Here is a 25,032-nt window from a genome sequence, read left to right on the forward strand (position 1 = left end):
GCTCAGATCCTAAGACCACAGGTGCAGCAGGGTGTCCTGGGAGTCCTGCAACCTACCATGCATGCCTCAGTTCTCCACCCCTTCCCCCTAGGCTAGTGCCAGCAGTACAGCATCTCCCAGGCTCTTTGCCTCTCCTCCTCCTGCCTCTCTCTGAGGAGGACCCATGAGGACACTGGGCAGGGTGACCCAGGGTGCCTCGCAGCTCAGGTTCCTTAGCTAGAGACATCTGCACCTGGAACCTGGAAGTGACACCACATAGGTCCTGAGGGTTAGGTTGTGAGTACCATGTGGGTGCCCTGAGTAAGCTGGTGTCACTTATAAAACACAAAGGCCACGCTCTTCACCTGCCACCTCAAGACCTGGGAACTAGCTCACAGTTGCTGCCCCGCCCCCGCGGGCAGCGCCTTCTCTCCACGTGGGATGCACTTCAGTGAGCAAAGCTCAGGCAGTTCTTGCTTTGTGACCTCTGGAGACACTGAGGCTGGCCTCAGAATGGCAGGAGAGCCATGGTCAGAATGTCAGCACCCTCCATCCACCCAGGTAGTCACGTCAGCATTCCAAGGGCCAGCAGGTGTGTGCAGGATTTCAGTTCTGAGCCTCCAGATTGGCTACTTAAGACATCTGAGGGTGTGGTGGTACAGGCTTTTAATCCCAGCACTCAGGAGGCAGAGGCAGGTAGCAGAGTTTAAGGTCCTTCTGGTCTACATAGTGAGTTCCAGGCTACCCAGGAACACATAGTGAGACCCTGTCTCCAACAAGAACAATCTGTCTTGTCCACACGGTCTCAACAGCTGGGTGGGAAAGTTCCCTGGAGCCAGAGGTAGGACTGAGCAGTTTGCCCAGGGAAGGACAGGGATAAGATGGAGGCAGGATAGATGACACAGCAGGAGGCTCCATGCAGCTCTCCTGCAGCTCCAGCTTTGGCAGCCCTAAGGCCTTCTTTGGGCATACACCATCGATGCTACCCACAGCAGAGCTGAGTGCAGTGGGCTCTCAGTTAGCACAGAGAATGAATAGCTGAGCCGTAAATGGGAGAGACGCCCGTCCGCAGGAGAGCACTGATGTGGGGGTGCTAATCACCTCAGATGCGAGCCTTTATTAGGGCCCTAATGAGAGCCACTTAAGCTGTGCATTAAAAGGGGGACATGCTGGTGGAAGCCGCAGTCATAATTTTAACCAAGGCGCTTTTATCACCAAGGAAGGAAAGTTGAGGACTCAGCCCTTGTCCCCTCTGGTGCTGCTCTTCCAGCTCAGCCTCCTGATAGCATCCAGGGCCTCCAAATCCCTGCTTGCCATGTGCCCTGTGCACATGTCTGTGGGTGTGCACACACTGAAACATGTGCTCTGGAAGCAGAGACCTATCGGGGACATGCTGGCTTTGAGGCTGGGCAAGTGTCTATGGGATTCTGAAGGGTTCTTAGACTCTGAGGCTGCACATCTGTCAGTTCTCCTGTCCCCTGCTTTGCCGACAGCAGACTTCTGGGACCCTCACTGTAGAGGGGTAATGGTGTGTAGGCATCCTCTGAGGATACACAGGACAGTGTCATGTGGTGAGCAGTTAGACTAAGTGTTCCCTGCCTCATTTGCTCCCTGTGCTGCCCATCTTGGCTGTAGTGCTGCTTCTGAGGGGGTATCGCTGAGCCCCAGCCTGCGCTGAGCCCCAGCCTGCCCTGGGCCTCTGAAAGGATGGTATATCCATAGTTGGAACTGTGTTCCTCCAGGAGCCCAAGACCAGAATCTATGTTGGGATCCCAGGACATGGCTGAGCCTTGAGACAGCTGTCCTGTTCTGAGACAAATAGAACATCTGCTTGGGGAGGTGAGGGGCCCTGAGGGGAACATAGGCTGCTCCCTGTCCTGAGGTCAGCTGTGTCCTGGGGGCTCATTTTCTCCTCTGTGGACTACTGAGGTACTGGGACACAGAGGCTGCACACAGCAGCTGCGGCTGGCTTGTTTCTTGGTGGTGACCTCTAGTCTCAACCTTGCTGTTTGGAGTTTCCCATGCCCTTTAGGGAGGAGTTAAATGCTGTCAGCTCACCGAGCCCATCCATATGGTCCTGAAATGCTGGCTGGAATCTGCCTAGGAGCTTGCAGGAGAGCTGTCTGCTGGGCAGTTATCAGTCACAGGAGTGACAGCTGCTCCCACCTCCCACACTGACACCCACTCTGACACCGCTTTCCTCCACCCTAGGCTTCTTCCCTGGGAGCTCACAGGGCTGTGATGCCTTCCTAAGGCACAAGATGACCCTCATCTCGCCCATTATCCTGAAGAAGTATGGCATCCCCTTCAGCCGGGTACGTACCCTTAGGGATGGTTCTGCAGTGCTGACCAACTGGTCTTGGGACATGACCTGGTTCTTTTGCAGGGGAAATGAGTGAGGGCACAGGGCAAGTGTGGGTGTGGCAGGGTCTTCGCTGTCCCCAAACCACACAGAGCCCTTTGCCTGAGTACAGGTCCATACTGCCCAGGCCACACCTGGTATTAATTGCTTAGTCAACAGGGTGGCTGGCCTCTGAGTGAAGGTGTCCTGCTTAGCAGTGAGTAACTTAGCATTTCTGAGCATGGAGCCGGAGCTCGTCCTGTGTGCTTCTATAAAGGCTGTGACGGATAAGGTCTGATGTGGGAGAGCCAGCCCTGTGGCAGCTGCTGGGGAGTGGGAGCAGGTGGCAGTAGGCTTCCTACTCCTGGGTTGACAAGTACTTTAAATTTGCAGACCCAGAACCTTAGGTTTCTCCATGCAATGTGAGCCACATCCTAGCAGGGAAGGCTAGCCCGATCGGGCTTGTGCCTGCAGAGGAGCACAAGCCTGGATGCTCTGGTGACCAGGAAGGGAGAAGGGCCTTAGACAGCTGTTTCTGAAAGTCTCTTTGAAGAGCAGTTTGTCAGCCCAGGAGCTTGTTGGTAGGTTGAGAGCCTTGCTCTGCGCTCACACGGGTGTCAGTGTGTTAGGAGTTGTCCTGACATTTCAATCAAGGCACCACGGCATCCGGCTGTGTGCTTCCTGCGGGTACAGCCCAGAGGCTGCTCCCGGCTACGACTCTGAGAAACACAGATCCCACTGCCAGATGGCAGATCGTCACTTGTGAAAGTGAGAAGTGTCTGCTTTGTAACTGGCTTATGGAGAATGTTTTCCAGGCCAGTACTTCAAGCACAGGGACCCCCATGGGCAGAGTCACTACCCGGTCCTTTCCTCCTGGGCAGGGTCTGAATCGAGCTATAGATTGCACATATGTGCCCAGCCCCAAGGCAGCCGGTTTGCCTCCAGACTCAAAGAGGCTGCTGACATTATGAGAACCACACTCTCTATGCTGTTGGGTGTTCTGGCTGGCCAGACCTAAAGGCTTGTGGGTGAAGGCCCTTGTCTGGCATCAGCTGCTTTGGGATGGGCCTAAGGACAGAGCAACAGGCAAGAGATGAGCACGCCCTCTGCACATGAGGCATGGACCCCCTCATCAGAATTCCTGTCAGCCTTCAGATGAGCAGCTGCACACTGCACTTGTGAGTCTGTAATGGTATTTGCTTTTAGAAGGAAAAGCTGATCAATAGCTGGCTCGTTAATAATTAAGAGTGTGTATTTCTGTAATCTGCCATCGACTTCCTCATCTGTCCCGCTTGAAGCACCTCCAGCTTTTTCCCTGACTGGCACTGGCCCTGGCCACTGTGGCTCTTCTGCTCAGCCATCCACCATCTGATGCTTCCCAGTTTACCCCTGGGCTCTGCTGACAGAGTGAGGGAGGCAACTGCAGGGCTGAGCCACAGCAGGGCACAGCGACAGTGATAGGAACATTCTTCTGTTGCCACCCTGAGCAATACTTTGTCTTGTCTGTTGTGTGGCCATGCCTACATCCTCACTGCTGGCCCCAGTGTGTATACTGTGATGCACTCCAGAAGGCCAAGTGTGCCTGCTCCCAGCATGCACTGCACCGTGAATGATGGGCGGCATGGAGAGGACCAGCACTGAGCTGCTGTCACCACCACTGTCCACAGAGACAGTGTTAAGGCTCCAGGCCTTCCTTTCCTTTGCAGTGCTATGACCGCCAGGACCCGGGAACACACAATGTGTCACACTTGACCACCCTTCCTGACAACTGTCACTTGGGCGAGAATTTAAAACGTAATGCTGCTGTCGCTGACTTTCTGTGGTTGGTGCAGTTAATTATGTGAAGAGAGAAACATTCTCTAGGGCATGCTGTACTGCAGGCCGTGGTGGTTTTAGTGGATTTTTGACAAATGACTGGTGTACACCCCACACCTTGGCATCCACTCTTCTTCCCCAGTACACGGTGGCCCTACTAAACCCACCAGGTGGTAAAAGGGCGTCAGCAGCTATGGGTCATCCTTAAGCCCACGTCACTCGCTCAGTTCATCTCTCTCTTGCATAGATCACCCAGGAGGCTGGGGAGTTCATGATCACCTTCCCCTATGGTTATCATGCGGGCTTCAACCATGGCTTCAACTGCGCTGAGTCCACTAACTTCGCCACACTGCGCTGGATTGACTATGGCAAGGTGGCCACGCAGGTAGGTGCAACAGTCACCTCAGTTCAGTGGATGGGTGGGGACAGTCCTGCACCGGGTGCACCCCACCTACTGGTGGTACTCACAAAGGTGGGCATTTGGTGGTTTGTCTTCAAGGATCCCCATCTTTGTTTTTTTTTTTCTTAGTGATCTGAGGGGACTGTTTCTCTCTGGCAGTGCTGCTCAGGGGAGCTGGCCTTTGTTGTTGAGCCAAATTATTTACTAGTTCCATTTTAGTTTTTGAGATATCAAGCATGGGCTTGCCTGATTCTGCCTTGGCCTTCCTAGTGATAGGCCCACAGGATGCCCCATGCCCAGGACTGGGTTACCATTTAGCTTTTTCTTAGTGTTGCTACTTCTCATGTGTGTGTTCATGTGCACCTGTGTGCACATATAACCTGCTGTCTAGCATCTTCCTGTGTGAGGCATAGTCTCCTGACCTTGGTGTCTGGGGTGCCCCGTCTCATTTCCATGCACGAGCACACTCACTGTTCTGTGGGAATTCAGATCATTGGCTGCTTTGCCTACTGGGCCATTCATTCCTGGTCTCCCTCCCCACTTGCTTGCTGCCCTCACTCTGCTTCCTGGGACAGTTGTCTTCTTTCGTGACTGGACATGAAGCCAGACAGACTCGCTAAGGATGTAGTATGACCTGGTGATCTGCTCTGGGGTTGCTGGGGCCTGTCTTCAGTCTAAATGAAACACAAAGTCTGGCATGAGCCAGGGGTGAGACCCGGGTCTAGTTTGGATTGAGTAGACACCTTGCATAGCTAGGGCTGGCAGATTGAGCAGTGATGGCAGGGCTGTCTCAGCCGCAGCCATGACAGGAACTGCCCAGATAGTCAAAGCAATTTCAGGTTCAGCCATGTGTTCACAAAAAAGCAACATTTGGGGATTGTGGTCCATGATGGCACCATTCTCCATTGTTAGGCCCGTGAGATGAGGGGACAAGTGCTCTGAGGCACCACAGACCAGCCAGGGATAGGGCAAGGTGTCAAGCACAGCACGCTCCCAGGTGTGTCCAGCTACCAAGGCAGCCCTAGTGTGGCAATGCCCACCAGCCAAGGGGATACATGGCCAGCTGGGGGTGGGGCCTCATTATGGGGACTGGGGACCAGGACAGCAGCTCCCCAGCCCGTTCAGACAGAGAAGCTGTGGGTTGCCATGCCGTGCAAGGCAAGATGGGTCTGAGTCCCAGGGTACCTGGCCAGGGTGAGTGCCTGTCTTTCTCTCTCCCTAGCCAGCTCTTCACACATCGTGGTCACAGTCCCGTCCCTTCCTCCCCAGTCTGCATGCATTGGCTGTGTCCTTTTCGGTTTCTCTCAATTCCCCTGGGGCCTCACCTGCCCTCCCAAGTCCACAGCAGCATCAGGGAGTAACCCTTTCTGACCAAGGCGGAGCAGGTGCCACTTTGCATTTTTAGTGGTTGAAGGGGGTTCAGAGGAGCCCACAGTCCATGGTAGGCACTGGAGTTCCACCTGAGTGTCCTTAAGGAACAGAGGAGCCACCAGCATAGTGCCAAGCTAGGTCCTCTCTGTAGCAGTGGGGGTGAAAGCATCAGCCCTGGCCAGCACTGCAAGCATCCCTGTGCCTCCACCTCTTCCTTCATAAGAAACCAGACAGCATGCTGGGCCAGCATTCCTCTGGCCCTGGCAGTAGGAGGCAATACTCAAACACACTGGAGCTACAGGCTAACCTCTGGGCCAGGAACCAGCCCACATTGAAGTCACCAGAGTCTCTAGGGGGACAAGATGCTGCAGGGGACAGGAATTTTTCTAGATTGTGTACATGGGAGCACAGAATTTGTGGGAAGCTCAGGTCAGGGGACAGGTGTAGTACTGGAGCATCTAGGTCACTAAGGGCACAGACCCCAGAATCCGCAGATCAACTGCAGCAACTCATGGACCCTTTGCAGAAGGCTGTCTTGTGAGTCTGTTCTGACCTTTGACTTTGGCAACTACTTTCTTGGGACAGGTGCAGTATGGTCTCACAGACATATATGGCCAAGGCCTCCAGGTAAAGGGACATGTGCTAAGGGAGTGTTACACAGCCGTCAGAAGAGTTCTCTCTTTCGATTTGTTCTGTCTTTACTGGCAGGAAGAGGTCTGAGTTAAAGAGAAAATGATGGGCCATGAGCCTCAGCTGCCACTTGTGATTTGGAGGTGAGTGTCCTTTTCTAATCTGTCTGCATGGACAGATGAGGACAGCTGAGACGCTGATGCTAGCTTCTCTCACCCCTTCTGGCTTTCCCTTCTGTGGTCACAGTAGGGCAGTTGAGAGTAGACTTGGTCATGTGGGTTTCTGGTCCATGTGCAGCACCAGTTGTTGCCAACAGTCTTGTTGCTTCAGTTTTGACATGAGTGTTAAGGTCAACCAGATGGCAGGAGGATCAGGAGTTCAGGGCCATCTTTGGTTACATAGTGAGTTTGAGGGTAGCCTGGGCTACATGAGAGGGTTTCCTCAAAACAAGACAAAGCCCCACAGACCTGTATTAGGCTTGGGCCCCTCATGGGCTGTTCTCCTGTCTTGACAGCATTCATCTTTACAGAGAAATTTCCTGAGCTGTGCCTGGTGCACACATGGAATCTCAGCATCCAAGAAGCTAAGGCAGGATTGCTGTAAGGTTAGTCACAGCCTGGGCTACAGAGCACAATCCTATTTCAGAAGCAAAAATGAATCAGAGCTGAGAAATCTAGAAAGTTGAGCCACCCAGTGGTGTCACTTTACCACCGACATGTACAGCAAGGGCCTTGAATGAGCTTGGGGCTAGGGCAGACACTCTCTGAGTCCCAGGCATGCCCACATGCTCCCCATAGACACAGTTTATTCCATGCTCTGTGAAGTCAGCACCTGCCATGGGGTGATGACCCTGGGCTGACAGACAGGGACAGAGAGGCCAACCAGCTTTGCCAGTGGTACACAGCAGGTGCCATGTCCAGCATGCCCTCCAAGTTCCTAGCCTATTCAGTAGTCCTGTGTGCAGATGTGGTATGAGCCTCTGGAAATGCACCAGGTCAGTGCTCCCCTCTTAAGAGTTTCCCAGGTGTGATAACATGGGCGGGCTTGAGGCACAGTCTGCCTGCCTGCCCATCTGCCTGCTTTGTCTGCTTTTGCAGGCTGGAGCAACTCTTCACAGCTAGGTCACTAACTAGATCAACCTTAGTGAGGGGCGCCTCCTACACAGCCTTGCCTCTCACTGGCTGCTGCATCAGCCTTTGCAAGCCACAGGCCACACAGTGTGGGAAGCTCAGCCCTGGTCCACTGCAGGGAGGGGGTTCTTCTCTAGAGGGTCTCACCATGACCCCCCCCAGGCTGAGCTGGGATGAGAGCAGAGGTGTGGGGAGAGCCTGGCTCTTGCTGCACAGTCAGCAGCTTCTGTTCCCTTTGCTATTCCTGTGGCCGGATGCCAGTCTTCCCAGAAATGCTTGTCAAGCCTGAGGGGTAGACACTGGAACTGGGAGGTCTCTTACAGAGTTGGAGGGGAAAGTCTGCAAGCAGCCCCCTTGCTGCATGTCATCATGCCCTTGTGGTGGACTGGTAGCAGCAGGCCCTGGGTAGGAAGCACTGAGGTTAATGACCAGGTGAGAACTGACAGTCTTGTTCCCTGAGTGGACAGTGTTTCCCACATACACAGTTGCTGCAGGCTGGAGGCACAAGGCTGGACTGCAGCTGGAATCACAGGGTCTGAGGTGGTGCTACCACTTGGCCGTTGTGCTCCACTGACCCCTCATGTGTGCCGTGGCAGAGCTGTATTCGTGTCGTGGCTGTTGTGATGTGTATTTCTCATGTGTGCCGTGGCAGAGCTGTGTGCGTGTGGTGGCTGTTGTGACGTGTATTTCTCATGTGTGCCGTGGCAGAGCTGTATTCGTGTGGTGGCTGTTGTGACGTGTATTTCTCATGTGTGCCATGGCAGAGCTGTGTGTGTGTGGTGGCTGTTGTGACGTGTATTTCTCCTCCATCCCTGTCACACGGCTTCTGTGCTGTCTCTCCAGAAGGCCAGTGAGAGCAAAAAGGGTCCTGTGCAAGGCTGGCACAGCCTTCTTGTGGCACAGCTGGCCACAGCTGGGGGAGGAAAGATCTAGACAGGTGTCCTAGCATGGGCTCCCCAGCACAGTATGTGGTCTTGGCATTTTCTGTGGGATACCCTAGCCTTACACCCCATGTCGGAAGCTCCAACAGCCATGATAGCAACAGTGTTCCTAAGTGTCATTTGAGGTCTCTGGCTGAGGAGGTGCATGCTGATAAACCTCTGCCTCTGCCACAGAGTCCCCAGTAGGTTAAGTGAACAATAGATCATAGACACAGACCCTGGACACCCCCTATTATATAGCCTGTGCATTGCAACTGTGTTCGTCAATTTCCCCATGAGTAAACAGAGGTTCCAGGGATTCCCACAGCAAGGGATGCTAGAATGTTGTGAGCTGCTCTAGAAGGCCCCTGGCATGGCATTGCCAAATTTTTGGCTTATGATGGTCACACTAAGGTTTTCACAAAGCAGGGGCTAACAGGACTCAGACAAAGAGCAGCATAGGGAGAGAAGACAGGCTAATGCTGCCAGCTTCCTGCCCACTGTCTGTCCCCTGGTGCCACCCAGGACAAATGACCTATATGCTGGGGGGCGGGGAGGTGGATGTTGTCATGGGTGCAGTGCCACACAAGGGGCATCATGACACCAGAGACTGCTGGGGGGCACAGGCCCTGCCAGGCAGCACTGTGAGCTGGCGCCTAATCATCCTGTGCTCAGGTCTCTGCGGCTCCCTAATGAACTGTCTGTTGTCCCAGTGCTGGCAATCACAGCAGAAATGGGCCAAGCCACAGCCAGAGCTCTGTGCTGTAACCCTTAGTGGGCCGGAGTGTTGCCCTTAAACAGACAGCTCTGCTAACATATTTCTTCAGTCATTGAGCTTGCCTTCCTCTACTAGGGGACTGGTGCATGTCTGTCACCCCAATACTCAGGAGGCGGAGGCAGGAAGATTGCCCCAAGTTTGAGGTCAGTCTCAGCTACATTATTTTTTAAAAGTTATTTCTGACCTAGAAGGCTATGGTCACTGAAAAAGGGTGTGCATAGCCACAGCCAGCTGGCGTGGTACTGTGGTTTAGCAAGGTCTACCTTTAGGAACTGACAAACCAGGCCTGAGCCAGGCATCCAGAGGACCCACTGTGGCCCAGTCTTCATCAGGCCAGTGGGGTGGTCAGTGTCCCTCCCCTCCCCTGACTCCTAGGCCCCAGGCCTGGTCATGTTGTCTATGTAGAAGGGATGTGGTACAGACCTGGGTACAGGGGCATTCACATCTGAATGTGTCCAGCCATGAGTGACCTTGGCGGTGAGCTGGGGACAGTGTTGTTGTCCCCTCCAGAACTGATGCTTTTCAGGGATGCCGTGTCCTACTCTCAGCAAATGCCAGCCACCCCAACAGCAGGCTCGGTGTTCCGCCCTGGTTCCTATGCCATGGCTGAGAGTTGTCCCGGCCACATTGCTGAGAGCAGGAGAGCCCCTGCGGTAACGTGCTGTCCGGGTTGGTGGTTTTATTGAGCTGCATTTTATTCATCTCCTCCCCAGTTGTTACCTCCCCCAGCTCACGGTTTTGCATGAGACGGTTCTAGTATAACCAGGCCGCTCAAAAAAACACAGCCGCCAACCAGAGCTCAGAGCCTACGGAGGATCCTGGGAACCCAGGTGGCCTCACTGCCATGCACCTAGCCTGACTTGAGTGAGGTAGTAGGAAGACTCAAAGTGTGAGGAAGGGGGAGCCCCAGGGACATGGTCGCAGTCGAGGCAGAGCCTCTGTGCCTGACACAGCCCTGAAGGAGCCAGGAAACCAAGGGCCTGCAAGCCCTCAGTGGGGCTAGAATAAGCATACATGCACCCCACTACATATAAGATGCATCCACAGTCTTTATTCACTAGAGATGCATGGTATACAGACACAGTTCGTTCATGGGGATGGCCCTGGGGCAAGGTTTAGCTAGGCACAGAGCCCTGGTCCAGCCACACAAGGGAAATATGGGGCCTTTGTCCCATGTTTGCCTGCCACACCCTGTCATTTCAACTTCATTAGACAATCACTTCTGTGACTTGGGTAGCCTGGGAAGACATGTCTCCTTCGTGTCTCTGAGGAGCTCACTGACCTGGCTGCTCCTGATAGTCAGTGGCCTAGAAGGATCTGGGGTGGACAATTGGTCTCCATCAGGATCTGTGTAGGGAAGTGGATAGTGACACAGACAGGCAGGAGCAGGTCACATGCTTTGAGGAGTACCAGTACTCAGGAGTGAGGGCCACCCAAGGAAGCAAGATGCTGCTGTCAGCACAGGTGGGGACTCTTAGGCAGAAGCACATTAAAGGTTTCTGTGCCATGTGCAGCTCCACTAAGCTCTGGACACAGCCCCGAGGAGGTGCTCAGCATCATCTTAGCTGTAAAGTGGCCACGTGACTGTGGCAGGATGTAGAGTGATGGCTGCAGGATGCCATTTGTTTACAAAGTAAGACGAGGTAGCATGTGTAGGGAGGTGGGAGCCATAGACTCCCTAGCATCTGTATGCAGAGCTGGAAGCTGGTCCAGATGGGCTGTCCAAGCTTGGCTCCAGGTTGAGAAGCATGTGGCAGATCATTCCTCTGAGTCACTCTGTGCTCATTGTACCCACTGCAGATTCCAACTCTTCTTTGCCTGTGAGTTCTGCTTGGCAAGAAAGACATGATTGCTAGCCAAGGGGCAGCTTTGAGCCTTTTGGCCACAAAGCTATGCCACTGTGGCTCACAGTCCTTGATGGGTCACCACGTGTGGTAGTCAGGAGAGCAGCACACCCCTGCATGCCTGGGAAGCATAGGTCAGGGCCCAGTGCCTAAGGTGTGTTGTACTTCACCAAAGCTCCCCAGCTCTGCCTGGCTGTGGTCACTTTCTCTTGGGTAGTTACAAAGACTTCTCAGAGGAGGCTTTTTTCAGAGTGGAGCTGAGAATAGCAGGGTTGGCAGCTGGAGATACAGGTGTCACTTCTCTCTGGCTAACTCCTGATGATGGTGGAGAGGAACAGGAAGCAGAAGTGGGGTTCCCAGGCTCTGCTGGCACATGTCCCTCTCTTTTATGGCCCAGCAGCAGGAGACTAACCTTCCTTGCATCCCAGAAGGCACTGCTGTGTCTGTGCTTCAATGTCAGTGTGGAAGCCCCTCCCCCAGAGCTGGCATGAGGCAACAAGACATCAGCTTTTACAGGGCTGGGGACCTGCAGTTCGCTTTGGGGTCCTGGAGAGCAAGAAGTGGAGTAGAGCTGTTACTTCCTGTTTTTTTCCATGCTTCCCTGCCCTAGACCCCAGCAGGGAGGTGGCACACAGGGAGGGGCCGTGATTGCAACCCTTGTGGACAGTTCCACTCACCTGTGACCTATTACTTGTGCTGGGCATCTTGAGGCAGTCAGGCAGGGTCCTAGTCACCAACCGGGGGCTCCACTCTGTACTCCAGCAGGGCATTAAACAGGGGTCCAGGAGGTCACTTGAAAGAGAGGATGGGGAAAAACAGGTGAACGCAAAGAACCACAGCTTGTCTATAGGCTGATCAAACCGTAATTTTTACTTTTTCACACACAGGTTTTATACACAAAAAGGCAGGATGTGGGGAAGGGGATGACTCAGGAGCGTAGGTGTTCAGGGGGAGCACAGATATCTTCCAGAACAGGGTAACGGCTGGGTGAAGGTTCAGGGGACAGGTCACTATGACTCCACCTATGAGTCACTTGTCCTTATCTAAGTTGGTACTATCCACCAAGGCTACCCAAGGTCTATGACTATCCACAAGACCCATGACTACTTGTTCTCATCCAGGCTGGTAAATTTCCACCAAAGCTGCCAGTTTACAAGATCCTATAGCTATCTGTTTCAGTGTTTTTCCACAGAGACCCAAGACTTTGTGTTAGCAAGCTGACTTAGGCCTATTGCTGACTTCAGTGTATAAGCAGGGCCGCCCCTGACAACCTTGCACTGCTAACACCTATGCCACATCCTAAGCTGGTTGCAGTTCTGTGCCTTGCACTCTCAATTCAGGGAGGTCTCAGTCATCCCAGCTGCAGACTGTACTGTACGCCATGGATGTAGCAGCAGCCCTGCCATTCACTTGATCTGCTCATCACCTCAGACAGTGACAAGTAGTCACACCGATGGTAACCTGTGCCCTGCCATACTCTCCAGCTAGTCATATGTGAGTGACAGCTGTCTCCGTTTACCCTCTGCCTAGGCCATTTCTATAGGTCTGTGACAGGACCTTGCTCAAGACTACAGTGCAGCCTCAGGAAGAACTCTAGGGGAGCCTTCCCTTGCATTGTCCCCAAGCCCAATTCTGAGCCAGACTGAGCAGGTGGCCATGTCCAGGTTAGTGACTGGGGAATGTTCCTGGCCTTCCCATGCCCAGACCTCCTCAGGGAGGCCTCCAGAGCAGAAAGCCACGGGCCCAGCCAAGCAATAGGGTGATCTGTCTGCTTTCTCACCCTCAGGTGTGGAGCATAGCAGCTGGGGTGGGGCTCTGGTTGGGTTCCATGACCACCATCTCAAATGCTAAGCTGGAGGATTGTACTACTCTGTATGAGGTACCTGCAAAGCCCTCAGAGGTGCCTAGTGGTAGGCATGCCTGGTAGGACTGTCCTATTCATAGGCTGCCATTCAGGGATGGTAGAAAAAGGAGGCTGCTGCAGGTGAAATGCCTGTGCCTCAGGTTCTGGAAGGTTCTTGGCAAACTGCACTGAGTATGGGCTCCTGGAGTGTAGCTGGAGTCCCCTGGCTGTGCTGTGCAGTGCCATCATGGCACTTGGGTTCATAACTGGGTGCCAGGCCAGGGTACGGGCCCTACAGGTAGTTGGGTGCAGGTCCTCTTGGCAGCTTCAGTGGAAATGTGAGGTGTCTGTGGCATTGTGTTGTTAGTCATTTGTCCCAGGACACCCTCAAGCCTAGCTGCTGAAGAGCCAAATAAGGTAGTGCCAGCGGCTTTGGTGAGTGGTGCCACCTGGCCCCGCAAGGACCCCCTTTTGCTGTCAGGCATCTTCAGAACTTGCTACTCTCCAGCAGGGGTAACACACTGTTCCATCACAGACTGAGCTCACTAGAAAGGGCTGTGGCCACCCCTGAATCCCAGGTGGCAGTGGAACATCCAGGTGACAGCAGCCCACCAAGGAGGGACCCTAAATTGCACTGGTAGCTGAGCCCTAAAGAAGCTCTGTCCTCAGGAGGTAATGAAGTCTGAAGCCATACCTCCTCTGGAGTGGGTGGGCCTTAGTGTCCTCACTGCTTTCCTTCTTTGTGGCTGGGGGACTTTGTACCAGTAAGGTGATACCCAGCCCTGAGAGAGCTCCGGCCTGCAGAGCAGTCAGAGCCTCTGCATAGATGAGTCTCTGCCCCTCAGGAGACAGTGACTCCACAGTGGAGAACTGTCTGCTGTCTCCTGTGCTGATGCTACTAAGCTGCTGGAGCCAGATGCAGAGTCCTGGGAGGCTGCTTGGGCCTCACCTGGAAGATGGATCGAGCCGTCCCTGTGGCTGAGCCATCAGGTCACCTTGTCACCCTCCTCTGGTGACCGTGTTTTAGATCCAGCAGGCCACTACTACCAGACCCAGCTTCCCACCCCTCAAAATACTTGCTTTTGGCCACATACTCCCCATGTCTGCAGAGTTCATGTAGGGTATGTGAAGGCAACTGTCACTGCAAGGCCAGCTGGTACTGGCAGCTCTGTGCTGGCTTCGGCAGTGTCTGTGGGGGCCCATGGGAGCACTCAGGTGCTTTTGCTAATTACTGACGGCAAAGCCATGGCTGAGCCACTTGGCACAGATTCTTTAATCTTCAGTTGATGAGGGCTCAGTGAGGCCAGGCCCAGGAATACACAACTTGGGCACCATCTGCGCCCATTGCTGACTGGCCAAATCCCTGCACAGCCGCTATGCTATCTTGCACATACCCGTTAAGCAAGTTGAGTTTGCTGGAAATCGCTCATCCATAAATACCCCACTCCCTCTCATTCAGCACACTGGACCCAGACAGATTCCCAGTGCCCGCCCTCCCCTCAAGCAAAGAGGGGTAGGAGCCGCAGGACATGTCCTCATGTACCAGGCCCAGCCTTGCTGAGGTTTCTTCAGTAGAATGGGGAAACCGGGAAGGTCTCATCATAGCCACCCACCTGTTTTCTTCCTCTCTATTAAGGACACTCTAGATGGAGCCATAGCTGCTGTAGAGTGGGAGCAGCGAGCTCCCAGGGGGCTTAGATCTGCAGATAGACCCTGTCTGCAGCATCCCAGCCTGCAGTCTCCCCAGGAGAAGAGACTTGGGAGTGTCTCAGCCTCCTTATCACTCTGGCCCAGCTTGTTCTGTGACACAGTTGTCATGCTGCTTGAGAGGCCTGTGTCATGTAGGCCAGGAGGGAGATTGGCTGAGGAGTATTCAGCCTAGGTGGTGAACACAGGGCGCTGGCCGCTCCCTAGCTTGTCTGGATTTGCCAGACCCAGTCTTGCATCTTCTAGGTAAGCTCCTTTGGATGGCAACCAGACTGCCTGCTCCTGGTTGATTGATCTATAAAGACCCATTGGTGGCCTCTGGAAATGATTCCATTTCCGTCTTCCTTTTCTTCTTGCTGGGCAAGGCTGGGCATCCACTCACTGATGGGCATTCCCTGCCTGTGGTGAGGGCAGAGAGGGGGCTGAACTAGTAGTCTCGCCTCATACTGGGTTGTGTCCACAGTGTGGGAGCCAGGTGCCTGGCAAGAGACTCAGAGCCTCTGCCTGTCCCCACAGTGTACGTGTCGAAAGGACATGGTCAAGATCTCCATGGACGTGTTTGTACGCATCCTGCAGCCCGAACGCTATGAGCAGTGGAAGCAAGGCCGGGACCTCACGGTGCTGGACCACACGAGGCCCACAGCCTTGAGCAGTCCTGAGCTCAGCTCCTGGAGTGCCTCACACACCTCACTCAAGGCCAAGCTCCTGCGTAGGTGAGTGGCTGCCCCCAGTGCTCTCCCCCTCTCTCCACTCTTTTTCTTATTTCTGCTTCTATAGCAAGAGTTGTCTGGGCCTCCCAGGCAGAGCCACAGACCCTCTCCCTGGGCATCTGAGTGCTTGCTGCTACTTCCTGGTGATGTAATCCTGATACCCTTGGATCTCTGAGTGCTGGCAGGTCCCCTGCAAGCATTCATGGGGCCAAAGCCTATAGAAGGTGCCATGCTCCTAAGGATGTGTGGACCCTCCTGGCCTGCTCCTTACATGGCTGCAGCAGCCCTGCCCATGTCCCTCCGCAGAGGTGGCCTAGCCTTGGCAGGGCAGGTAACAGGGCTGGGGAGCGACCTGACTCCATTTTCTAAGGGGAGGCCTGCATGGCTAGGCCCAGCCCCTCACTCCAGGTGTCCGTCTTATTCCTCGTCTCCTGCTATTCCTCAGGGTTTGAGCTTCTGATAGGCCAAGGATAGCCCTCAGAGCTGAGCTACAGCCACAGCTATAAGAGTGCATAGAACTCAGGTGTCTGCCTGTGAAGGACCAGGGAGGTCCAGGAACTCTGCACCCAGCAGGCCAGGCTATGACCACCACTCAGAAGCCAGCAGTGTTGATAAGACCTTGCATAGGAACATACCTACTGCCTTGACCTGTAGTCACTGCTATTAAGGATCCTGATGAGTTTCAAATCTTGCAGAATCTGTGGTATCTTCTAGAACCAGCTGCAGCCCCAGCCTGTACCTGGCAGCCTGCCACCTTCCATTCCTCAGGAGTTGAGGGGTTCTTTGTCTAGCCCAGGGATCAGTGCTGGATGTGCTTTGGCCCTGGCCATAGGAGTTGTGTCTGGGACAGTCAGACTGTGGTCTGAAACCTTCCCTCCTCACCATGTTCTCTTCTACACTGTTGCATGTGCTGCAGTCTTACCCACTGTTTCCTTCTTTATGTCCTTTCCTGGGGAGCAGGCTGTGGTTCTCGATCATTCTGCAGTGTCTTCATTTGATTTCCTGCCTTGCAGGGGCATGGGAAGCAGCCTTGTGTGGCCTGAGTGTAGCTGTGGGGTGTTGTAATGGTTTCATGATAGATGGTTGTGAGGGTCCAGCAAGTAGACACCACATTCCGGGACCACAGTAATACAGGGCTGTCCAGAGATGGGACCTCCCACCCTTACACTGCAGCCAGCCTCTCACAGGCTTCCTGCCCTAGGCACCATTCCACCTGGCTCTCTGAAAGCTAGGATGATGCCACAGAGGATGAGCATCACCCCTGAGGATATAACCTCTGTTAAAGCTGTTAGAGGCCGGCCAGCTGTTCCTGCAGAAGCCCTGGTCTCTGTGGGACGGGCCTGCTGTGCTTCCATGTGCTGCTGGGATGGCACTGAGCATGGACCCAGCTTCCCTCAGCTGCACCATGCTTGGCTTCCCTGGGAAACTGAGGCACATTAGGGGTTCAGAGTGGGGCCAGAACACCTATCTCCCCAATGTACCAGGGCCTGGGGCTGCTGGGCCATTGTTGTCTACAGATGCTCAGAGCACGCTGCCCTCTGCCTTCAGACAGCTCCCATTGGCCCCTTGCTGGGAGATGCTATCTACACCAGCAATGCTGTACTCAGCCTCCTCGCCCCGTGGTGGCCCTTCTGTGCCCCGTCATGGCCCAGGCTGACTGCTTCTCATCACAAGCCTCTGTTCAGGCTATCCTATGACCCCATTCCCAGTTACCTGCCAGCTTAACAGGCGGGTTGACTCCAACCCCTTTCACAGGTAACCACCAGGAGACAATGCCACATTCCTTGGTCAGTCTGGCCCACTGTAGATATGTAGTGGTCAGGAGGTGTCTGTGATCTACAGTGTGACACACCAGCCTATTGACCTCATCACCAGAGTTGGCCTGATAGCTCCAGAACCAATCATAGCCAGAGCCTCACAAATGTCTCCTGAACCCCAGAATGTGCCTCATTTCCCTGGGAGATATTTTAAATCCTACCACTTAGTGGCAAAAAATAGAGCCATTTGAGGGAAGCCAGAGCCTTCGGCAGCCTCCTAGCTACTTTAGGGGCACATGTTACCACATATTTGTAGCTGTCATCTCTCACTGTATGTCATGCCTCTCTGCAAAGGCTATGGGCTTCCTCTTCACCTGCCACTGAAGTCCTGGGTCTCCTGCTTTTGCCTCAGAAGAATATGTGTCATTCACATGCCAACACTTGACTTCTAAAAATGGACACAATGTTGCCCAGTTCAGCCATCTACAGAGCCCACTGGTGTGTGGCTAAGAGCAGCTGGGTGGCTCAGAGACAGGATGAGATAGCAGGAGGATCACCAGAGCAGGCCGGACTGGGCCAGGACTTTGGGGACTCCAAGTTGGAGCATTGGATGCCTTGCATAAGCTAAGTCCCACAGCCAGGCCTACTCCTTGTGAACACCACTCACCTCATGGCAGAAAACTGGCATCTTCAGTATGGGATCCATCCAGTGGCTCTGATCCGAACAGTGGTCCCCATGGAGCTGCAAGCCCCTCATCGACCCTCCTGTGCACCCTTCATGCCAACTCAGAACAAGGCCAGAGGTCAGGGTAGAGCAGAGAGTCTTCAAGGAGATTCCAAAGCCACAAAAGAACATGGCAGAAGTGCAGAGTCAGGGAAAGCCTGCACAAGCTGGACCATAGTGCTTCAGGGAAATGTGAGCCCCCAGGCAGCAGCAGAGAAAAGGCGCTAGAAGTTGAGGAAAGGAGTCCAGCCTTCCTCAAGTTTTAAGACAAGCAAAGTCACTTGCAGCAGTGGTTCTGTGCAGCTTGGTTTTGTGGCATGGTGATGATGGCCCAAAATGTGGTACATGCCCATGGGTCCCTCATCTGGGTTCAGCAGGCAATCCCCCAGAGCTTCCAGAGAGAACAGGCCAACATAGGAGTTGGCATCTGACTAAAGGCTGCAGAGCAAGCCTCTGTGGCCTGTGGTCCCTTCCCAGGATCTCTTTCCAGGGTCCCTCGGTCAGACTGCCTGCTGGACTCAGGGGAAGAAAGACAGACTTGCAGCTCTTCAGGACACACTTCCTTCTTGACACAGTTAATGCTGGATGCACATCAGCCCAGCACAACTCTAAGTCCTGAAAGCTGCAGGACTATGGAAGGCTCATCTTGCTAGAGGCATCATGATGTATGCCACCTGGAACAGGGCCAGGGTTGCTAGGGTCGTCAGTGTGGAGCTGGTGACAAGCTGCTTAGTAGGTCAGAGTGGGGCTAGAGCACCTGGAGATGCCAAGAGGCATTAATCATCCAATAGAAGAGGGTCTGAAGCAGACTGCAGGCCCCAGGAGCCCGTCCCCAGCTTCGGGTCGCACAGATGGAAGGGCGCAGTGTGCTGGGGCTGCCTGAAGGAGCTGCTCCAGAAGGCAGCCATGTCAGTGTCAGGCCTGGGGAAGAGGCGTTCGTGTGGGGTGCGACAGTTGGGACAGGACTGGGTCTGGGCTTCTTCCCATAACAGAGCATCAGCATGGCTATTCTTTGATGTACAGTGACCCTCCCTGCTCTGGAGGGGGCAACATATGCGTGTGAGTCCTGAGGTCCTTATTTCTGGTATGGGCACAAATGGGCCCTTAAGCACTGTGACTGTGGGAACCTGAGAGGCTGGCTGCCATTCTCAGGTGTAAACTGTGCTGTCCCAGTCTGCTTGTGCAAAGGCTGGCCAGACCTCTGATACAGCCTCCAGTACCAGCTCATAATAGGGTCAGGACTGAGTCAGGGCCTTGCAGGAAGCTGCAGCCAGGTGAGTTGGTAGCAGGCTGTGAGCGTTGTCTGGAGCTGGGAGCCATCAGGAGCAACCTTAGACCCTGGGAACAGTTGGAGTCTGAGCCACCATACTTCCTGACTTGGTGTTTTCCAGTCGCCCTGTTGCTGGGGCTGCCTACCCCAGGGGATAGAGAATGTCCCTGGATCCGAGGACCCATGTCCCCAATCCCTCCTCTCTCTCCTCTGTCAGTGCTTCCCACCCCCTCCTGCCTGTCCCTCAGCCCATCCTCCTACAGCCACTGTGTGTGCACACTCTCCCTCTGCCTGCGTCCTTGGAATGCCACCTGCTTGCCTGCTGGTCATCTTGTGGGGCTCGCACATTCACCGAGGGATCCTGCCTTGGTCGGGGGGTGGGGGGGCGGGTTTCAGCCACAGAAGTGAGGGAGAGGAGGGCAGGTCACGACCAGAACCATAGGCCAATACTTAGGAGCAGATACTGCAAAGTCTTCCCAGCTCTTCTGGGCTACTGCGGGGCTGTGATGGGTGAAAGCTAATGGGCTGGGCATGCCAGGGACACAGCTGCAGGAAGTCACTCTCCCTTGTCAGTCTAAACAGCTTTAGGGGAGGTCCTGTCTGTGCCCTCATTCAGTGAGCCTAAGCCCCACAGCCTTGCGTCTTATCCTGTCTGTCAGGGCTGGTTTGTTGGTGTCAGGGACCATCCCTGCTGCTAGGAGGATGGCATGTTGCTATGCTCAGGCTGGGTTCAGGGCCTGAGAGCTTCATGTGGAGGGCTGTAGAGAGGGCCGGGGAGCCAGAGGAAAACCCTAAAATTTACATTCTAGACAAATTAGTGTCAAGGAGAGCAGACCCTGGAGAAAGGCTGAGGAGGAGAGGAGACCGAGTCTAGAGAGGAGGCGTGAGCCGACCAGGAGGCCAGGGCCGGCGTAAGTGATCTCCCTCGCATCCGCCCCCAGCATTCTGCCCATCCCGTGCCACCATCACCTGCTTCCCCCAGCCCTGCTCCTTGGCCTGCCCACCCTGGACTGTGTCCGTTTCCTCTTCTGTCTGACCAGTACCCTCCGCTAGGTCACACCGGAGACGGACCCAGCCCAAGAAGTCAAAGCCTGAAGACTCCAGGTCTCCAGGGGAAGTCATGGCTGGGGTAGCTGGTCTGGATGAAGCCAGGGGCTGTTCCCGGGGGGAGACCATGCCTGAGGACGAGGAAGAGGAGGAACTGCTACCCTCACAGGGCCATGAGGCTGAGGGCGTGGAAGGTCAGTGCTGGGTACTTGCAGCGTGGAGTTTGGGTCCTTTTGGTCTTGCTCCTGCTGGCCAGGGTACACCACAAGCCATCTGTGCACATGGGGACCTTGAGCTGCACATGCATGCCTCACTCCTGCTGCCAGCTTCCATTCAGTTGTAGCCTTGTGCCCAGGTAGGGTAGGGCTTCCCTCTCTGGACTTTCTGCAGTGTGAGGCAGTGGTTAAAGGCCACATCTCAGATTCCCAGTGGCTGCTGGGGGGAGTTACACACAAGAGAACTGTCCACAGCACACCGTGACAGGGTCTTCCTGCCTAGAAAAGCCAAATGGGGGAGAGCAGGGTGGCCACGATGTAATGTGAGCACAGACAGAGTGACTCATGGGGCCATGGGCAAGGCCACACATGACCAGAGACTCAAGGCCTGCAAGTACTATGACAAGCTAGGCCACTGGTGGACAGCAGTTCCCACCCAGCCAGTCAGAACCAGCTACACAGCGAGTTCAGGCTGATATCAGCTGAGAAGAAACTGATGGCCACAGATCCAGGGAGCTCCAAACTGGATGCCTGAGTGGGGCTGGAACATGGAGGTAAGGTGCCTGCTGGCATGCAGAAGGCCTTGGGTCATCATGGAATAAGTGGATTCGCAGGACCTGAGGGCAGGAGTGATGCCAACATCCACAAACATACAGAGAAGCCATAGGAAGTAGGTGGCATACTGAAGGTCTAGCCTGGGCTCTCTGCTTCTGCATCTCACACTGGCTGATGAGCTACCTGTAGCCAAGTGACCAGTTATGGGATCTTGGTACCTTGAAGTATATGTTTATTGGTGGGAAGTGGTCTCTTTGACTCACCCAGCAGCATGGCATCACCCAGTCTGTCTGCTTCTTATCCTTCTTCCTCTGAGGATCCCATGGTGACCTCAGAGTCCTTGGCTCTACCTATATAGAATGGAATGTGACAAAGCCCCAGACCCCAGGGGCAATATGTGGCTGTTGTTGGAGGCTCCCACTGTCTGCTGCTGACTTAAGAACTTAAGGAACTGCCGGGCGGTGGTGGTGCACGCCTTTAATCCCAGCACTTGAGAGGCAGAGGCAGGCAGATTTCTGAGTTCGAGGCCAGCCTGGTCTACCGAGTGAGTTCCAGGACAGCCAGAGAAACCCTGTCTCGAAAAACAAAAACAAACAAACAAACAAAAAAAAGAACTTAAGGAACTGTTGTTATCTGTTCCTTGACCTTGAACTTGTCAGCTTTAAGTGAAAGCAGTGTCCTTCCTCATGGTAGGCAACATTTTCCTGAGGACATGGATGATGGTCAGTGTGTCTGATGGTATCTAAGGCCTCCTTCTCAGAGAGCAGAAAGAGCAGTCACCAGGCAGGTTACTGGAGCAGGTGGAGATGGTCAGGTTCCTGATGTACCCCAGCAGTCAAAGAGGTGGCCACAAGAACCACACCAGGCCATGGCCACATATCTCAGTTTGCCCCACCTGTGGGCCTCCATTTTCAGGGGCTGCTGCCCACTTCTGGGATGGGCGGCCTCCACTATGAACAGGAGCTTCTCAGCATTCCAGTAGACTCGGGGCCACCAAGGATGGTGACAGACTGTCAGGCTTGGTGTGCCTCCTGTTGGAAAGGAACTCAAATGACACTCAGGATGTCCCCTCTGATGGGTGTGAGGAAGGAGGGTGCCACTAGCTTCACAGATAAACTGCTGCCAGAGCCCTGTGTATCACAGGCACCTGCTGTGACCACGTGTGGCAAGATCACAACCGTCTGGTCAGTTCTGAAGATGTGATACATGTGTGGACCTCTGGGTCACATCTCCCAGGTTGAGGGATCAGAAGTCCACAGACTACCATTTGGCCAGTGTATAAGATTCAGGAATGGTGTGTCCCAAAGCTGGAAGGAGTGCCAACCCCAGGGCCCCTCCTGTGAAGACACCAGAGGCACCCTCAGCATAATATCATTTGTGCTGTTGGTGGCTACTCTCAAGATGTGAATTCTGGGACATGATATGAATCTTGAGGGACCTCTGTTCAGAGGTGGGGACCCCAGTCTGCTTCTGCTGACAGGGCAGGACAGCCTGGGGGGCGGGAGGTTGACAGCTCATATTCCTGAGCCCGTGCTATAGGATGGGACAGTCACAAGAGCTTCAAGGGCCTTCTTGAAGAGCAAGAGGTCATCTCCCTAATCCACCGCAGTCTCCTCAAGAGGTTGTCTCCCTAACCCACCCTGTCTCCAGGTCTCCACAAGCACACGAGATGCCCTGTCACTCAGGAATGCAGTAAGGGCTGAAGTAACTGCTTCTTTTGCATCTGCTCATTCCACCTTCTGTGTGGGGACAGCTGCACCTCCGCCTTTTTGCCTGTCCAGTTGAGCCACATACCTGGAGGCCTGGCTATCACTTGAGGGACAGGAAATAGTCACAGTGGCTGTGGCACAGTAGGGCCTCCGCTACTCTGGAGCCTGAGCTTGGTGTACCACAGAAGGGAGCCAGACTCTCCACAGAACAGAACACTAAGAACTGAGTGGTTGGTGAGAAGGCAGTGTCCCAGGCACTGCCCTCCTATTCCAAAACCTGTCTTCCTGGGCAGTGACAGGTGATGCTTTGGGACTCCCCCAACAGCACAGCTGGACCTTGGTTCCATGATAGGTCTGAGCTGGCAGAGTGGCCCTTGACAGAACCACGGCTGGGCAACTCTGGCTCAGCAACCCAGGAGGGATAAGCACCTGTATTCTCCCAAGTGTGCCCAGCCTTAGGAGCTGGGACAGAGCTCACATCTATAGATATGTGGCCTACCAACCACACCCCTTGACCTCCCATGGCCTGTGATCCTGAACCAGGCAGGCTGACAAACACAGATATGTTGGGGCCACCTGGCCACAGCTCACCAGTCACTGCACAACAGTTGGGTTTTTTTCCTGCATCCCAGGGCACATCCTGTGAGGGTTCATCATGGTCCTTGGTGACCACAGAAACCCTGGGATGAGTGAGTCAGGGCTGGAGTACCCCACCTGTTTCCACCCGTGTTCCATTGCAAGGTGGGAAGCTGGGTGTCAGGGTTGGAAGTGCCATCCAACACACTGGAGACAGAGTGCAAGCTGTCGTCTGGACTAGTGAGCCCTTGCCTTTGGAGGATGTGTCACCCAAAGGTGGCCTACTCCCGGCACCAGACTCTGGTGTGAGGAAGGGAGAGGACGCTACTCTCCCACCCTCTTCCATCAGTGGCCTGGCTGGGTGGGGCAGGTGTCGAGTTCCAGGCCTGGGTTCGCCAGCCCAGGCCACTCAGAGCAGGTTTCATAACACCCTTAGGTGACATTGAATCCATGAACCCATGGAGCCCAATGTAGAGGGCTAGGCTCCAGGCCACTCCCTGAAGAGCATGTTAGGAGTAATCAGACCCTGATCGTTCTGTCCCCATCACCTGTCCCGGGTTCATGTACAGCCAAACTAAAAGAACCACCAAAGGCAAGTCCCCTTGGCCCCTCTCCTTTATATCACCTGTCAGGACTGTCCCGGGGCCCATCTGACGCTGGGTCCCTTTAGTGGCTGTGTGGTGTGTTGTTTGCAGTAACTGTAGACACATGTAGCAGTCTGTTTATAAGAAGAGCAGCTTCTCTCACGGGCATGCTGGCTTGGCAGGACCCTTGGCTCCGGGCAGCTGAGCACCTTCACAGCCTTCCTGAGACCCAGCTTCTCCCTTCCCCCCACGCCTAATTCCAGAAGGCTCTGGGATTTTGCTTTGTTTTGTTTTTAAGCTGGTACCATGAGCCCAGGCTAGCTCTTCTGCTCCTCCCACACCTTGAGTGCTGGGATGGCAGGTTGCAGCTCTAAACCAGGTCAGGAATCTCTTTAAGTGTAGCAGTCCAGTACTTGGCACTTGTGGAGGTTGAACTTGTCCAAGTTTTTGAGGACACTGAAGCGTCACCAGTGCTTCCATCTGCTTCCACTTGGTTCTGAATGGCTCTTTCTCTCCCCAGAGGATGGCAGAGGCAAGCCTCGGCCAACTAAGGCCAGGAGTAAGAAGAAGACTCCCAGCCCACTGTCACCCCCATTGCTGTCTGCCCCACCAGCCCTGTTCCCCACCGAGGAGGTCCTGAGGACACCACCCCAACCCAAGTCTCCAGGGCCAGCCATGGGCCCCATGGCTGCAGAGCGGGTTCCTCCACCAACACCCCTCAATGTCGTGCCTCCTGGGGTGCCAGTTGAGGAAACAGAGGTGCGGCCACGGCCCATTATCCCAATGCTGTACGTGCTGCCCCGCAGCAGCAGCACTGATGGGGACAGGGAGCATGCTACCCACCCACAGTTGGCACCCATGGAGCTGGGGCCAGAAGAGGAAGAGCAGGCCCAGGCTAGTGACTCACAGGTGGGTGATTAAGGGCAACAGGTGCATTGGTGGACCTGCCCACCTACAGGGAGGCAAGTGTGTGTGCAAATGTGTGTGTGTGCACGCTGTGGGAGACAGGAGTGTGTGTGTGTGTGTTTGTGTGTGAGAGAGAGAGAGAGATGTGGATGACAGGAGTGTGTGTGTGTGTGTGATGACAGGAGTGTGTGTGTGTGTGTGGTGTGAGATGTGGATGACAG

At 54.5% G+C, this 25,032-nt stretch overlaps 1 protein-coding gene across 1 annotated transcript in view; it reads left to right on the forward strand.

The window, feature by feature from the left end:
• Kdm4b (lysine demethylase 4B) overlaps positions 1 to 25,032 on the forward strand; it is an 80,060-nt gene that overhangs the window by 46,402 nt on the left and 8,626 nt on the right. Inside the window, exons 7-12 of the mRNA XM_028762666.1 lie at positions 2,191 to 2,294; positions 4,383 to 4,520; positions 15,275 to 15,471; positions 20,029 to 20,130; positions 20,273 to 20,460; positions 24,426 to 24,814. Of these exons, the coding sequence (XP_028618499.1) occupies positions 2,191 to 2,294; positions 4,383 to 4,520; positions 15,275 to 15,471; positions 20,029 to 20,130; positions 20,273 to 20,460; positions 24,426 to 24,814 (1,118 nt within the window). The remainder of the gene's footprint in view (positions 1 to 2,190; positions 2,295 to 4,382; positions 4,521 to 15,274; positions 15,472 to 20,028; positions 20,131 to 20,272; positions 20,461 to 24,425; positions 24,815 to 25,032) is intronic.

The sequence above is a fragment of the Grammomys surdaster genome, unplaced genomic scaffold (assembly GCF_004785775.1).
Source record: "Grammomys surdaster isolate TR1022 unplaced genomic scaffold, NIH_TR_1.0 62, whole genome shotgun sequence".
NCBI lineage: Eukaryota > Metazoa > Chordata > Mammalia > Rodentia > Muridae > Grammomys > Grammomys surdaster.